Source organism: Gastrolobium bilobum, unplaced genomic scaffold (genome assembly GCF_033153095.1).
Source record: "Gastrolobium bilobum isolate Gb01-03AN ecotype WA unplaced genomic scaffold, APGP_CSIRO_Gbil_v1 utg16185, whole genome shotgun sequence".
Lineage (NCBI taxonomy): Eukaryota > Viridiplantae > Streptophyta > Magnoliopsida > Fabales > Fabaceae > Gastrolobium > Gastrolobium bilobum.
This window is the reverse complement of record NW_026899733.1, coordinates 287858-305877: the sequence shown is the minus strand read 5'-3', so window position 1 is coordinate 305877 and position 18020 is coordinate 287858. Positions and strand designations below refer to the sequence as shown.

Here is an 18020-nt window from a genome sequence, read left to right as displayed (position 1 = left end):
ACCAAATTCAACCTGCCAGCATATATGGCAGGTTTTGTTCTTGGTTTGCTACTCTCCTCAATCAATGTGGAATGCTGGCTTTTCCGTTGTATATAAAGAAGAGTTCAGTTAGTAATGCATATTCACTCTACCTATTAAATTTGTCTATAATTTGATTTTATATTGATTGATTATGTAATTTTCTTTTATATAATCATTAAAAGAAATAAAAGTCATATTATTCCTAATAAAAGTCTACCCTATCTTTTATATTGATTGATTGTTGATATTATTTGTAGTGTTCTGCCTCCTATGGTTGAAGATGGCCCGGATAAAAGAATTTGGGCGATTCAAAATTCCCAGTCTATTTCTGTTGGGGCGTTATATGATTTCCTTGCTCATAATGATGTTATTGATGATGGTTCTAAGCAGATTTGGAGTTGTCTCTGGTCTTGGAAAGGACCTCAAAGAGTTAAAAAATTTGCTTGGAAGGTGTTGCATCAAAAATTGGTAACGAATAGTATGATTTCTTCTTGGTATGGTGGAGATGGTCTATGTAATTATGGTAGTGGTGAGCTGGATACCATTACTCATGCGTTAAGAGATTGTCATAGGGCTAGGAAGGTTTGGGATGGTCTTCTTCCCCATTCTTTGTCTGTTGAGTTTTACAATGTTTCCATTGAGCATTGGATTAAATTTAATTTTTAGTGTTGATTCCTCTAAGCTTGTTAGTGACAGATGGCTCTCTATTTTTTTTGGTTGCTTGTTGGAAGATTTGGAGATGGAGAAATTTGCTGAATCACGGTGGAGTTATGCCTTTACTTGGCATTAGAGTTCAAATGATTAGAAGCCTTGTTAAAGATATTGAGCTAGTTGCTGCTAAGCAAAATTCAATTCGGGTTCACCCTCATTCCAGCATTGTTTTAGTTTATTGGATTTTTCCCGAGGAAGGATTTGTTAAATTGAATTCTGATGGTGCTTCCCGTGGCAATCCTGGATTGGCAGCTTGCGGAGGTGTAATTAGAGATTCTCACGATGTTTGGCTGGATGGTTTTGCTTATAGATTGGGCTCTTATTCTTCTTTCAAAGCTGAATTGTGGGGTATTTTGAGAGGATTAGAGAGGGCTTGGATCAGTGGTTACAGGAACGTTATTTTAGAAAGTGATTCGCTTTTGGCAATCACTGTGCTCACCACTCGTGGTGTAGCTGTCCGTGAGGGGCATTTGGTCTCTCGTATACGGATGTGGCTTGGAAAGGATTAGCAGGTTCGTCTTCAGCATACATTTCGGGAAGGCAACACTTGCGCAGACTGGCTAGCTAATTTTTTGTTGGATGATTCTGAGCATGCTGATCATTGTTTCTTTAGTCATCCTCCTTGTGGTATTCACCCTTTATATCTGGGTGATCTTGCTTCTGTGGGTAGGGACCATTCTGTGGCTCTCCCCGGTTAGTTTCCTTTTTGGTTTCTGTTTTTGTTTTGGGCTTTTTAGGCCTTTTGTTTATCAAAAAAAAAAAAAAAAAGTCAGGCCACAGGCTGACAACTATATTTATAACAGGTAACACGCTTGGTCGGGCGGACACATTTAAATACAGACTTAGCCTTTTAAGACCAAAGTTCGGCTCATCTCGGTTCGTTAACACCCCTAGTCTTAAGGCTAGTTCCTCATTGAAATAGATGGTGTATTAGACCATTGTCACCGGAAGCAAAAAATTGATATTTCAACCAAAAAATTGGCACAAAATTATGTAATTTTATTAGGTTCTTCTTAACAGGTATTTTTGTATTCTTAGTGTGATCATCCAACCAAAACTGACATTGTCATTTTATAATAGTAATATAAATTTTTGACCCCCGTCATATAATTTTCTAGGCCTGCCACTGCTTTGTCTTCTGCAAAGCTCAGTTGAATCCGTACATATAAAATAAACATGTTAGATGCTAGCTCGCAGCTCGTTTTCATCCTTGGGAACATCGACCAAAATGCCACTTTTCACCAAGTTTTTTACCTAAATGCCACGCGAATAATGTTATTTCCCAATATGCCACGTGAGCAAGTTTGTTGGGCACTGTAGCGAACTCAGTTTGCTGACGTGTCATGTTTCTAGTGGATAACAAGTATCAAGTTAAAAAAAAATAGTACCAAGTTCGCTACATTGGGTAGCGAACTTGGTTGAAATATGTATTTCAACCAAGTTCGCTACCCCGTGTAGCGAACTTGGGGTCCACTTAAAACGCGACACGTCAGCACTTAGTTTGCTACAGTGCCCAGCGAATTTCCCTACGTGGCATATTGGGAAATAATATTGTTCGTGTGGCATTTAGGTAAAAAAACTTGGTGAACAGTGACATTTTGGTCACTGTTCCTTCATCCTTGTCTTGTGGCCTAAGTTTTCTTCCGTGAATGTATCTTGCCATATGGGAACACATATATAGATGTATGGATGGTTGACGTGTTGAATTGACCACTGCGGTATTTGTTAATTGTCTGCAACTGCATGTTCTCAATTAAATCCATGATTATTCAGTTGACATAATAAAGTGTCAACTATCTTTTGACATGGCAACCGTTGTCATTTCAAAATATGATACAACCCACAGTCTGTGACCGAGATTGCTTTTGATTCAAACCCCACGGACACTAATCTCTACTTTCAAATGGTAGATAATTGACCATGAATTCTTATTTACATCGTATTGATTATTAACGACCAATCGTTTTCTCTTCATCTTCGTCTTTCATTTGGAATGGGAGACTGGGATTCTGGGAATTGGAAGCAAAAGTCCACAGGGTTTCCAATTCGACTCTGTATCTGAGTAAGCTCAATGAAAACATTCACAAGCTCAATATTAATTAAAAAAACATCTTTGTCAATAAACGTTTGATGTTCGCTGGATTTAATGGCTTTGGAGTTTTACTTTCTGTCTCCAGTATCCATCATATATTTTTTGGGCAATTTTTTTCATGCATCTCTGAAAATTATCTAGGTCGACAGCCAGTGATGAGTGATAAGTCTCCAAAATGAGACTTAAACGGTGTAAATTGATGATCTTAAATTGAAAAGAAATGAGTGATTAAATCTTTAGTCGCAATAAAATTCATGATAAATTGGTTTTGATGTTTGCTTGTATATAAAACTCTTGTGCTGAGTTGGGTTGTTTAATGCAGGACTTTTAAAGGCCCAAATATGTCTATGTGAGATAAGGCCCAAGCAAGGAGTGATGAGAAAAAATCAAAGCCCGATGTTGCAAGACCCAATTCAGATGACAAAAGAAAGACAAAAATAAGGGAAGAGGGGAGTCTTATGAAGACCACTGAAAAGGCATTTGTCCTTAACAATCTCTCAGCAACTGAACCCTAGCCCTTTCTCTCATTGGAAGCACCTTTGAACCACACCTCACACCAGCCATCAGTCAACACTGGTCATCTCTCCATCTTGATTTTTCTTTACAAATCAAACCAAAAGTCTTCCCAAAAAGTATGCTCGAACCCATTAATCCAAAAAAACGTAACCCAAGTTAAATCCATTTTTCTACAAAATATCATCTTAACTAAGTGGTGAGTTTGAGGCAGTTACGATTCAGTGGTGAGGTGCAAGAGTGGAGCTGTGGAGCGTGGATAATCATTGCAGTAGTGAGGATCGCACGATTTGTGATTGACGCGCTTGAAGAAATGCGTGTGAAGGCAGAAAGTAGAGCCCAATGCCCATATATGTGTAGAAGACGCACTATAAATGGAGCAATTAGCACCATGTAGGGGACTTCTTGGTCTTCTTCTTTTCTTTTCTTTTCTTTTCTTTTCTTTTCTTTTCTTTCTGCAATTTTATTTTGCTGAGTAGTTTGTAATTTTGTTTCTGAGCATTGTAGTAGAGCTATTTTGTGGTTATAGCTTCTGCATCATAATTTCCATTTGAGTTGTAATTTCTTTTTAATTTTCGTTTGCTGTTTTTGTAGCTCCATTCTTATGGATCGGAGCTAAACCCTTAAAGGTTGGGTCTAGGTTACCTGAACCTCAGTGTTGAATGCTTGCTAATTACTGTTGTTAAATTTTAATTCTCAGTTGTTTAATGCCATACTTGTTGTCTAATACTTGTTGTCTAAACATTTTGCATTTAGGCATGATGTTAGATGTTTAATTAGGAAGAAGTTATCGAGAGGTAGCTGCTTATCGAAAATGCATTAAGCACATGAGCTTGAATGAGAGATCATTCAAGGGTTGTCATTTAGAGATGAGGGCATCCACCATGTAACTTTGGACTTAAAATACAAGAGTCCTCACTGCATTTAGCACAGAGATGTGTGAATGGAGGTTGTGGATAAAATGATTTTAAGAGATTAAAATCAACAAGAGTGATCCGTTAACTGAAAATTTGAATTGAGCAATTTGTAATTAGCATTTCTTTCAATGATGTGGGGAGGGTAAACCGAAAGCTCAACCTGATTTTTTTTATAAATATTTTTACCCAATCTTATCTCTTGTTTGTTCTGATTTTAATTCCCTGGGACTTTTCCTTGCTGCATTTTAAAATGAACAACATATAGAATAGTCCAGAAAGCCAAAATGAAATTTTAGATTGAAGTTATTTTTGTATCTTTATTTTCCTTACACATAAACCAACAGTTCACAAGTAACTTTGATTTAAATCCAAAAAGAAGTCTATACATTACATTTCTGTTATTTTTCTTTTTTTGTTCCTCTTATGGATAATTTTTATTTTTCTTCAGTTTAGTATTTGCAATTAATTCACATTGCCAAGATCTTTATGAGAATGATAATTGGGACTCAAAAGCCCTATATTATTTATGGTTGTGTATTCTTGTATGAACGTTTGCAACGTCAACAATGAGCATTCATGAAATACAGGTGACCCCTCCAAATCAAATTTGGTAAAAAGTATTGTTTATTCGTTTCTTGGGAAATTAGGTTAGGAAAAATTCTAGATAGAAATATTATGTTTGATCCTTACGTTACGTAGAAGGGAGTTGAAGGTACAACTTGGATATTTTATTACGCAATGCATTCATTTGGATAATAAACAATATCCAATTCAAATGATTGGAATTTAAAATGAAAATAATCGAGTTATAATACAGAATTTAATTTCAGGTTAAAAAAAGGTTTAGGTAGCATTTAATTATTAGATTGAGACAGAACATATCATGATGCCAAACGCATCTTAGTAACAAATTTTCGTTGCTTCAACTTCTGTTATTTAATATGATTTGGTAATCACTAATAGTAATTATAGCCACTTGGCCTTCCATTTCATGTACGGTAAGTTCCACCGCTTCAAGTTATTTAAGAGTTGAGCTAGAGAACGCGCGTAACCTCAACGAGAAAAGGGACCATTTCTTGTTATTAAAATGTAATGCAATGCAGCTAATTAAAGGAAGAAAGAGGGCACTAAGAAATACTACAAAACAATGTATAAAATAATGATGATGATATTAAAAGTAACCACTCACGAGCTACTACAAAACAAAACCTTCACTCTGTCTTTCTGAGTTCTGTCAAAGTCTACAGAATTTTGTTGTGGACCCTAACACTTTTCACTCACTCACTCATTCACTGTTGGAACACTGACCAAAGTGCCACGTTTGGATAAAAAAATTACTACACTGCTATGCCAACAGTAAATTTTGCCAAAATGTCACGCGGCATAATTCGTTACACAGTGTAGCGAAATATGCCACGTCAGAACGCACAGAACAAAAAATGCCACATGTCAAATTTTGCAAGTAGCGAATTTTGCAAAATTTGACATGTGGCATTTTTGGCTCTGACGTGGCATATTTCGCTACACTGTGTAGCGAATTACTTGCATACATAATTCGCTACACTGTGTAGCGAATTATGCCGCGTGGCATTTTGGCAAAATTTACTGTTGGCGTGGCAGTTTGGTAATTTTTTTGTCGAAACGTGGCAAAATGGTCACTCTCCCCTTAGTTTTCTGCCCTTCTCTCCTGGGAACAGTTACCAAAGTGTCACGTTTGGACAAAAAATTTATCAGACTGCCACGCCAACAGTAAATTTTGCCAAAATGCCACGCGGCATAATTCGCTACACAGTGTAGCGAATTATGTATGCAAGTAATTCGCTACACAGTGTAGCGAAATATGCCACGTCAGAACACACAGAACCAAAAATGCCACATGTCAAATTTTGCAAAATTTGCTACATAGGGTAGCGAATTTTACAAAATTTGACATGTGACATTTTTGGCTTTGACGTGGCATATTTCGCTACACTGTATAACGAATTACTTACATACATAATTCGCTACACTATATAACGAATTATGCCGTGTGTCATTTTGACAAAATTTACTGTTGACGTGACAGTACGCTAATTTTTTTGTCACTCTCCCTCTCTCCTATAAATCAGAGCCTTCAAGCAAAACCAGTCATAAAAAATCTCACTTTTTTTTCTTCCTTTTGGCTTGCCTTTCCACAAAAATGGTTCCAACTCAGTCACTCAATTATGCTCTCATATTCTTTTCTTGCATCTTTGTCATCAACTTCTTATCCATTCCCGTCTGTGCCCTCAACATAGGAGTTGAAACCACCGGAATCACTGTCTCTGTGGTTCGTTTCTTTTTTCATCTATCCCAATATTTGCAAACACATTTTTTTTTTTTAAGTTAAAACAGAAAGACATTAAGTTTATAATTCTTCTCTCTCTCCCCTTTGGTCTTTTTTTTTTTCAACTGCAGAGCAAAGAGTGCAGCAGAAAATGTGAGTCAAGCTTCTGTTCAGGTACTAGTCTAATTTCCTTTTTTTCTCTTTTTGCAGTTGAAAACTTTGCTGAAAGAATTAAGGTTTTGATTAATTTATGAAGCCCCTGGGACAAACAAAAAATTTACTAATTGTATGATTTTTGGAATGGCAGTGCCTCCATTATTGAGATATGGCAAGTACTGTGGGCTTCTGTATAGTGGATGCCCTGGGGAGAGACCTTGTGATGGTCTTGATGCTTGTTGCATGAATCATGATCGATGTGTGCAAGCCAAAAACAGTGAGTTGAGTTTTATACATTATTAATTCCTTGATTCAAACATCTCATATTATGGCTTGGATGATCCATATTTAATTGAATAGTTTCAATACCTCAGATTCTGTTGGGTGTGTGTGACAGGATGGATGGAACTAGTATTCTCATGTTCTTTTAAGGCTAGATCTTCAATTTGGTTCTTTTTTATACTGTCTCTTGTTGTACTTTTGAACCTAAGATAAACCATTTAGTTTGATATAGTAAGAGATTGAATCATTTAGTCTGTTCAGAAATGATATATAAACAGCTATGAGAAATGGAAGCCCTGTTGATCCCTTGGTCCTGTTGGAGAAGGTGAGATCCGAAAAGGGTAAGGTGAGATTCTTAGGCATCTCTGTTATTGAATGTATTCATCTATGCCTCGCAGCATCTCCATATAAACTTTTTGAACCTCCTCTATAACAGGACAAAACTAAAATTTAAAAAATAAAATTAACAAAAAGTAATAATTAAAATCTGATGTGAAGTATATGTTTTAAGTGCATATTCTTAGCATATTCTCAGTATATGTCTTTTCTCTTTAGGTGTTGACAAAGTGACAATATGAAGCATTTCGTGATATATTTTTAACCATAAAATATGCTAATTGATCTATTCTTATTTTTATATGGTTTTATTGCCTTTCGTAAATACAATATCATTTTATTCACTTTAATTATTTTTTTAAAGTTACAGGGGAAGTGGTACAGCCACTATAATTATCCAATAAGAAAATGGAGGATTTAGAAGCAAAAGCAAATTTGCCTTAGCAATGTCCGTGTTGTTATGTTACATTTATCTTCCAATGTTCCAAGTTTCTCATACGACCTGTTATGTGAGTTCCCATGATTATCAACACAAAAACCTTGGCATCTTCAACTATAGTTTCCCTAAACGGTGTTTGTAGTACAAAGAATTTGTGGATACTGTATACCACCAAGCATGTGGACCAATTGATAAGAGGGTGTGGTTAAATAGGAGAGAAATAAAAGAAGAAGTTAAACTCTCTGATTAAAGAAGAAGGTCATAGGAGAGCTAAATAGGGATATATATGTATGTGACAGTTTGTATGTGTGTACCTTTGAAAGCTATGATTATGAAGGTAATTATTAATTTAATGATGATGTTATGCAGATGACTACCTGAGCCAAGAGTGCAGCCAAACATTCATAGACTGTATGAACATATTTAAGAACTCAGGAGCTCCTACATTCAAGGGAAACAGATGTCAAGTGGATGATGTTATTCAAGTTATCAATGTTGTCATGGAAGCCGCTCTGCTGGCTGGAAGAGTCTTACACAAACCCTAGAATTAATAATGTTACCTTACCTGCCTCTCAAGTTAAAGGGCCAGAGGTAGACTTTCAGTTTTTTTTTTTTTTTTTTTACTACATTAGTCTCAGATTTTTATTTTATCGTGTTTTTTTTTTTAATTATTTTTTTTATTCACTGATAAAATTAATCAAACTCCAATGTTTTGATTCAAAGTTTGTTCCAAATTCCCATGATCCTCACCTACAAATATACTATTCAAAAACAGATCTGCTGTTTCTTTCGTTTGCAACAAGTAATAATGACATTTCGCATCCAGAAAACTGAGGAGAGATAAGGGCTTTAAACCTTATGGGGCTTGGATATTATTTTCCTCTTTATAAACCATACTAATATATGATGAGTACGAAAGGACTAGCTAGGACTCCTCGTCAAAAAAAGAAGAGAGAGGACAAGTTATTTTCGATCTTTGCATGAATATAAATTGAATACGATGTATGGCTACATGAGATTTTGATGGGAGATTTTAAAATTTATGACAACTGTCAATCTATCTTTACGCAACAAATTGTAATATCATTTCTCATTTTAAAATAATTCCAGGAAAGGTGATGATACCTTCATTTTCACGCACTTTACACCGGCAAAATGAGATTAAGTGTTGCTTTACTATTTTTCTCCAAATAAGTTTTGACTGACCTCTTTTTCTCTTTGTATGGAGTTCTTTATAACACACTTTTGATACTGTATATTATTTTTTTAATAAATCGAATAAACCCAATAATTCAATGTAAACAAAACAAAGCATAATCACTGTGATGTAGTTAAAAGATCTAAATTCAACAAATGGTAATATCATTTCTCATTTTAAAATAATTTCAGGGGGATACCTTCATTTTCGCGCACTTCACACCGGCAAAATGAGAAATAATTAAGTTGGCTCGGTGCCACCCAGCTCAATGAAATTCAATTAATAGTTCCAGAAAACAAAAAATAAAATAAAATAAAGTTTCCTTTTACAGAGACCAGTTACCAATCTTAAGTCCAAAGACCACAAAGGAAGGTAAACCTGTGTGTTTGACAACTGAACTAAGTATATATATCATTCCGTAAATAATGATCATTGATGAATAATTAAGTTGCATATGGAAGAAGCTATGCTTCGGTTGGCGTAATATTTGAAGTTTCAAGATTGTAGAATATAAAACAGTTGGTATGCTAGGAAAGGAATCCAAGATGCACCAAATACTCCCAACGCTCTTCCAATGTAACTTTTAGCAACTTAATTTATTAATTATTAAATTCAATGTTATAAGAAATAATTTTCTTTTTAATATTATGGCATATTATAACTTGATAAAATAAAAAAGTAGATAAATTTATTTAATTTTTATTGTACCATGTTAATTATCGACAAAGCCTGCTTCTTTCTTTCTTACTCCATTATCTTCTAAATGAGTCCAACCAACAAACCACTAATGACCTTAAACATTGTCTTTTGACTTTGACAGCGATCCTCCTCCAACAAAAAACAGTTCCTGCAACTCCAACTCTAACCCATTATCCCAAATCCTTGGATCTCACTCAAGCTTCTCTCTTTTCTACCTAAACCCATGATCCGTAACCTGGGAAGAACAACGACAAGAAGAAGCAGCAGCAGCAAGATTACATAGACACCAAAAGAAAACTAGTTAGTTTTCCCTTCCCTCCCAACATGGGTTCAGATCCTTTATCTGCATTGACTTCAACAAAACCAACACCAATTCCAACCCAAGATGAACAAGACTCACCATCATCAACAGCTCTTCTATCTTTCAACACTGATTCTTCTTCTTCTTCTTATCCCGCATCATCCTCTTCCCACAAACCCCTCTTCATCTCTCTTATCATCATCACCTGCATTGCTGTCTCAGCATCCTTTGCCTTTGCCTTCCTCTTATTCTCTTCCTCATCCACTCACACCCAAGCTTCCATCAACGCCGTGGCTCGTCCTCTCACAAAGCTCAAGCGCCCTGTGGTCCTTTTGGTTTCCTCAGATGGGTTTCGATTTGGGTACCAATTCAAGACCTCCACACCCAATATTGGCCGTTTGATTGCAAACGGAACCGAGGCTGAAACAGGGTTGATTCCGGTTTTTCCATCTCTAACTTTCCCAAATCATTACTCTATTGTTACTGGACTCTACCCTGCTTATCATGGCATAATCAATAACCATTTTTTTGATCCACTCTCTGGGGAAGCGTTTTATATGGGAAGCCATGACCCCAAGTGGTGGTTGGGGGAACCCTTGTGGGAGACTGTAGTCAACAATGGGTTGAAGGCTGCTACGTATTTTTGGCCAGGTTCTGAGGTAAATAAAGGTTCTTGGACTTGCCCTGTGAATTATTGTAGGCAGTATAATGGTTCTGTTCCATTTGAGGAAAGAGTTGATACGGTTTTGAAGTATTTTGATTTGCCTAGTGATGAAATTCCTGATTTTATGACACTTTATTTTGAGGACCCTGATCATCAGGGTCATCGGGTTGGAGCTGATGATCCTGAGATCACTCAAGCTGTTGCTAGAATTGATAGCTTGATCGGGAGGTTGATTAGAGGGTTGGAACAAAGAGGGTTTTTTGAGGATGTTAGTATTATTATGGTAGGTGATCATGGAATGGTTGGCACATGTGATAAGAAGTTGATTTTCCTTGATGATTTGGCTCCTTGGATTGATATACCGAAAAATTGGGTCCTGACCTATACTCCAGTACTTGCAATTCGCCCACCTCCTGGTAATGCTCCATCAGATGTTGTTACTAAGATGAATGAAGGATTGAGCTCGGGGAAAGTTGATAATGGGAATAATTTGAGGGTGTATCTGAAGGAAGATCTACCCAGTCGGCTTCATTATGCAGCAAGTGATCGGATTCCGCCGATAATTGGTTTGCTTGAAGAAGGTTTCAAGGTTGAGCAGAAGAAAACAAAGCGCCAAGAGTGTGGCGGTTCACATGGTTATGACAATGCCATTTTCTCCATGAGGACCATTTTCATTGGACACGGTCCTCAATTTGCAAGAGGGAGGAAGATACCATCATTTGAGAATGTTCAGATTTATAATTTGGTTACCTCTATTCTCAAGATAAAGGGTGCGCCTAATAATGGCTCTGCCTCGTTTTCAGAGTCTGTTCTTCTATCTGGTGCATAAACCTATGCGAGTGCTTTTTTATGGTTCACAGCATTGCAGCTAAGGAAAACTAGTAAGTTGCATATTTGATTGCTAAGCTGCTTGATAATTTGCTCTCCAGGAGAGATGCTCAGATCAGAAATATGAACTTGCAGAAAGGGATCCCTAGATTAGTTATGTGTAGTTGCACGTAAATAATAAAGGTACTTCCATATATTTGGTTCTGAATTTGTTTGTTATGAGCTCCACAAGTATAGGGGAAGTAATATAGGATCGCAGGATTTTGATGTTCTTGAGATAGAGTGAGATCCCCATTTGGATCTCTAACTTCTTCTCATGTTATACTTCATATCTGTGATGTTTCTTCTACATAGACTCTGGTTAATTTCGATTAGTATTCTGCTGGAACTAAACTGTTTCCTTCGATTTTTTTTTTTCCATTAATGTTTAGGGTGAGGGGAACCTCCCCACATTCCAAGTGAAGGGTTTTATAGGGTGGGGTTACATATCACCTACAAATGAGTATACATGGATTTGAAGTTCAAACCCAAAACTGCTTCCATCTTTAAATTGCTTTACTTTCTTATATCTGTTGGTTGATCTTCCCTTCTCATAAATTCACCAATTATGAAGTTTAAAATTTAATAACTCCTTGTCTGCATTAGTTTCATGTTTTATGCAATAGTCAGAGCTCTTATAGCTGATATAGAATGTGTAACTCCTTCACTAATATAAAACTTAAATTCAGCTATAGCTACACTGGCCTGCGAATCAATATTTCTTTATTCATATGAAGTAGTATCACAGTGTCCTGTGTTTGTTTCCACCCAGCCTCATCCCTGCTGTTTTTTCAACACCACCTGTGTTTCTGTGCTAGTTTCTGCATCACCAGTCCACCTAGTAGAAAATGAGAGAACAATTTAGGACTTAATTTCCTTATATTATTAGGCGGGAATGAAGGATTGTATATGGTTTTTGAATTTACTAACATATTCTCGTAATCGTTCTTATTGTGCATATAGAGGGTATAGAGCATCATTGCTTATCAAAATTGAATATATGGATCTTGGAGATTGACTTATTTCCTTCTTAAAAATAAACAAATCCTTAACTTCTGTCATTATCAGCATAGTTGAACTTTCATGCGTGGGACATATTAGAAAACAGAACCTTCCTTACGGCTAGTCCCAGTTGTCATTTCTTTTTTGTGCTTAAATACCTCTTTTTTTGTTTCTTTGAAAAATGTTTACATGATAAATAGAGAATTGTTTCCCTAAACTTAAAGCAGAGTCATGACTATACAATCAGTTTCTAAAGTCACACACAGTATGACCGTAACCAAAATTTAGTTTATAAAGAATAAGAACTGAATGTCCCTATTTGGGCCATAGGAGCCGTAAGATGAAAATTGTAAGACATGCAGTTATTTTCCTAACCCTAGACTATCAGACAAACAACGGACTTTTTTCATGCAAATTATGTTTATGTCATGTTGTCCATTCTCTTTCTCAGTTTGCTCGGTATAATAATCAGTCTATTGTTAGGGAAAGGCCATCAGGCTTGGAGCATGCATGCACAATGCATATGATTGAATTCTAACCCATTTCTCATACCATATTATGAACCAACTATCCCAAAAGTTTATGCTTTCTAAAATCAGAATTTGTTGGCTATTTTTTGTTGTTAAGCACAATAGTTTTGCTTTTATTAACATATAATGTGACAGTGAGTCTCTCTATGTTGGGCTAATGATTGTGTTGGTCTATGATATAATGAGACAGACGGAGGATCTGTTCTTTATGAATGAAGTCATATAGCAGTAGGGATTGTAACAAGAAATCTAAATCTCTTTTGAAATGCTACTGAGACAAAAGCTTATATTCCCTACAATGAGCATTTGTTGGATGTTGTTGTTGGGCATGTTCGATTTGCTTTTATTCTTACCAATGTAACACTGTAACATATAATGTGACAGTGAGTATGTATCTGTGTTGGGCTAATGATTGTGTTGCATATGCTATAATGAGATTGTACCAAGAAATCTAAATCTCGTCTTCTTTTACTTTATGTTTGTAGAGAAATTAGAATTGTCCCATCTGGAGATACTATTGTCATAATCTAGAATCACATGAAATTTTAGATTTCTTTTCACTTCCCTTGGCTTCTTGATTGATTGGTTCATAATTAACCAACCACTCTTCCCCTTTTTTTCTCTCTAAAGCTATCTTAATCCCAGAATCTAGTCTCTTATTGATACTCTTTTTTTCTTGGTTCAAACTTGTTTTGTACAACTGAGTGTAGATAATTGAGAGCAAGTTTGACATCATAATCTGCTAATAATAACTATCACTCGTGGTTTCTAACTAATAATTCAGTCCATTCCAGCTGTCCCACCATTCAATATGCATACAGAGCATCCAGTCCCGTTTGATAAGCTGACAATGTTCTTTACAACGTCAACTGCTTGGATGTGTAGGATAAAGGGAAATGCTGCTGTGATGATAGCAACCTCACAGTTTTCATTATAATGGGGTTTCTTTACTCTTTAATTCCTAACCTCCTTTTGTGGTTATGGGTGGGAACGATTCAGTGAAACTGCCCCTATTAAGAACTATATATTCACGCAGCATATAAACTCAACTTTTCCACTTTGCTTTTTACCTAAATTGTGTTATTTATCATAGTTGGCGCATATAAGAAACATTTTATATTAGCATGTACGCTATCTTGGAATGGTTATTAGGAAAAAAGATGTGTTTGATGTGAATGAACTATGGGAAGAACTTGTACGAAATTATTATAACCTATGCTGGTAGTTTTTTTGACACTCTTTCGAATAAACTTGAGGTGTGCTGAAAAGGTTCAAACGCTGGAGGGTGCTCTACCAAATCATACTCCACAAACCACCAAATTTTGAGGGCAAAAAGAAGTGGACCAAAAAGTACTAGTGCCACTTACTTGGATGCCGATATAGAGGCTAAAACACCAAGCTTTTATGACAGCAGGATGACACTGATATCAAATACTTCCCTAAAGTACCACCTAAAAGGGTTTTAAACAAATTGCTACCCTAGCCTTTTTCTTTCACCTAATACATTTATATTATTAGTATTATATATACCCAAAAAATAAGGGGGGATTATCACAATGCATTGGATTAATACTGTAATTAAAGGGCTCGCGTCGCTGGGTGGACTGTTTCCGTTCAAATTTTACTGAACAGTATCATATCAACACTTTTAGTACATCTATGGACAAAGCTCAAGGGATTGGTCCACAACCTGTCTTGATATTATAATATGGACAAAAGGCGGCACCCTAATAAAAGAACCTTGACTGAAGAATTGCCAGGTGGGCTTGAACACTTCCGTACACGTTTGATTGTGCTTCTTCGTTTTACCCAGTTGCCCACGGAAGATAAACTCGTTACATTACAAGTGTCATAGAGGAAATTCTAAACAACAAATAGTAATCTACTCGGTTATAAATATGACATAGTTACGAATATATTAGCACACGAAGACAGTAGATAAAGCATGATAATTTTGAGAGTAGATACTCTCCTCTCATGTATTAATGTGATAAAATTATAATTATATAAAAGTAAATCAATGCAATTAGAATTAAAAACGTTTTCATTATAATATTTCAACCACAAAAGACATATAATGAGGGATTATTATTATTATATACCGCCATCCATTGGTCATCCATGAGCGTCAGATTCAGTTTACCACTGAATATTCCACTGAGACAAAACAACAATCCTTTTTTTTTTCTGTGGTACGATTAGGGTGAAGGCTGAGAGCAGCAACAAAGGAATGTCTTGAACTGGCAATTTGGCGAAATCAAATGCAGCAACAACCTCGCAGTTTGTTCTTGTTTGACCGTAGCTTCATCCTTCTCCACCAACACTGCACCCACAATCCGGTCATAATCGCCGCCGCCGCCGGCGACATAGGCAACCAACGCCGCCTGCAAGGGCCCCAAGCTGGGGTTAAACGCTGCAGATTCGATGTAAGAGCCTTTATACACGTTTCCACCACAATCCACGAGAGCCACACCTGAGGGAGAATCGCTATAGGGTGCGTGAGATTTGTTGGCAGCTTCCAAAGCCACAAACTTCAACTTTTCATCAAGCGCGTGACCATTGCAAACGCCATTGGGTAGTGACGATGAATCAGCGTGTTCGTGTTCGTGTTCGTGTTCATGTTCATATTCATATTGTTGATGGGTTGTTGTGAGAAGCGTTAACCTGTTGTGATGTTGCTCCAACAGAAAAGGAGAATCTTGGGAGAGAAGGTTGTGGGGTCCGAATCTGTGTGGGAGAAAGTGGGATAAGGCTGTGAATTCTCGGTTCGGATCCGAGGTTATGAGGAGTTGGATGTCGGGTGCTCCGCGAAGTTCTTGGAGGAATTGGCGGCAGTGGCCGCAGGGGGCGGCGGAGACGGCGAATGAGTGGAGGTGGGTTTCGTCATTGAGGAAGAGGTTGGTGAGAAGGAACTGTTCGGCGTGGATGGAGTGGTGGAGAGGGAGACCCGGGAATTCAAGATTGACTCCGACAAAGATCCGACCCGAAGGTGCGAGGCCGACGGCGGCGACGTGGAAGTTGGAAATAGGTGGACGGGCAAGGGTTTGGGCGGAGTTGACCAGAGATGGGAGCAATTGGGTCAGACTGAGGCCCGAAGCTTCTGCCATGGATTGGGCTTCGGATGCTTCAATTACGAATCCCAGTCGATCCATTTGGAATTGGATTTTGGTGGACAACGAAGGAGAATGAGATTCAATATTAGAGAGCCTTGGTTTTTATAGATAGATATTGGATCTCAACATGCCATTATTGCCCCCCCCCCACACACACACACTCTCCCTCCTCTCTCTCTTTTAACTGGGTCAGTCGTCTAAAACTTATTGATAGCGATTGTTATTCATTTTTTGTTATGCTTGAGTTATTATCAAATTGCAGGTGTTAGAATCCTTCCCAGTCATAAATACAGGATGAGACAGAAATTGAAAACGGAAAAGGTATATTGGATTTTATTTTTATTAATTTTCCATTTGTATAATTATTGTTTTTTTTTAATATTGTCTTATTGTTGTTATAATCGGGTAATATTAGTTTGCGTGAAGTATCTTGTTTATTAATTTGGTAATTTTGCTTTTTATTCTATAATTTTATAAGATTTGCATAATCTCCTTTGGTTATATATGCATTGGATTTGGGCACATTATATAGACTTTTATATTGCATTGCCACTAGATCTCTTCTTTTATGTGCCACAAATGTCCCAAGGGCATTTACGTTTTAATTTTTGGTTTACTGAATGAAGCATTTTCTTATCTTATCTCTTTCCCTCATTCACTCCGTATGCCAGCTAAAGTAGGCCTTTCTTTGGGGCTTAGCCCCTCTTTATTTACAAAAAAAAAAAAAAATAGGCCTTTCTTGGTTTCGCCCAAATTAGTAAAGCTAAAAATGCTACTCTAATAACTAGTGTCTAGTGTCTAGTAGTATGGTTACAAATTAGCTATCCATTTACAACAGTACTCTAATAACTAGTAGTATGGTTACAAATTAGCTATCCATTTACAAATTAGCTATGTTAGGATATCACAATATAATTCATTGCGTCAAATATCTAAATGTAATTAATTACACATTAACATAAAAATATATTTTCATAGTAAAATATATTTTACTATGTAAAATATCTTTTAATTATACATGCCTATGTTAGGATATATCAAAAGAATTAATTTCAAATTAATACAACTATTACTAATTAAAACAAACCCTAAATATTAATAACAAATTAATTATTCTAAATTATATTATTAAAATACTAAACACAACTCATCAATGACTAATTATTATGTCAAATATCTAAATATAAAAACATTATACACATCAACATAAAAATATATTTTGTTATGTAAAATCTCTATATATTAAATATACATGCCTATGTTAGGATATCACAAAAGAATTAATTTAAAATTATAACAACTATTACTAATTAAAACAAACCCTAAATATTAATAACAATTAATCATTATAAATTACATTATTAAAATACTAAACTCTACTCATCAATGACTAATTATTATGTCAAATATGTAAATATAATTAATTACATATGAACATAAAAAATTAATTATTATTTAAAATATATATATATTTTTAATTATACATGTTTATGTTTATTAGGGTAACACAAAATAATTAATTGCAAAAATTATAACAACTATTTCTAGTTAAAAGAAACCCTAAATATTTACAAATTAATTATTTTAAATCAAATTATTAAAATATTAAACACTATTTTCCAATGACTAATTATTTTGACAACTATATAAATATAATTAATTGCACACATGCTTGTATTAGTAAAAAAAACTAGTGTATTAGATACAAAAAAAAAAAACTAGCGTATTCTAAATATTATTATGTCAAATACCTGCAACCACTAAAAAAATTAAATGATTTTAGTTAATTAATAAAATGACAATGATGTTAACTTACTTGCCTTAGAGTTTTTTTGCTTTGGAAGAGTGCTTCGTTTTGATGCAACCAAAAATTA

At 35.7% G+C, this 18020-nt stretch overlaps 3 protein-coding genes across 3 annotated transcripts; 2 read left to right on the top strand and 1 right to left on the bottom strand.

The window, feature by feature from the left end:
* The first annotated feature begins 6433 nt into the window (after positions 1-6433).
* LOC133293145 (phospholipase A2-alpha-like) lies at positions 6434-8393 on the top strand. Its single transcript, XM_061491683.1, has 4 exons — positions 6434-6562; positions 6691-6733; positions 6867-6992; positions 8142-8393. The coding sequence occupies exons 1-4, from the start codon at positions 6434-6436 to the stop codon at positions 8315-8317; spliced, it is 474 nt and encodes a 157-aa protein (XP_061347667.1). The 3' UTR covers positions 8318-8393.
* A 1417-nt stretch (positions 8394-9810) lies between these two features.
* Positions 9811-11938, top strand: LOC133293108 (uncharacterized). The gene has a single exon (XM_061491642.1). The coding sequence runs from the start codon at positions 9994-9996 to the stop codon at positions 11461-11463; it is 1470 nt and encodes a 489-aa protein (XP_061347626.1). The 5' UTR covers positions 9811-9993; the 3' UTR covers positions 11464-11938.
* A 3073-nt stretch (positions 11939-15011) lies between these two features.
* LOC133293117 (cytidine deaminase 1-like) lies at positions 15012-16420 on the bottom strand. Its single transcript, XM_061491653.1, has one exon. The coding sequence runs from the start codon at positions 16183-16185 to the stop codon at positions 15232-15234; it is 954 nt and encodes a 317-aa protein (XP_061347637.1). The 5' UTR covers positions 16186-16420; the 3' UTR covers positions 15012-15231.
* Between the last annotated feature and the right edge of the window lie 1600 nt (positions 16421-18020).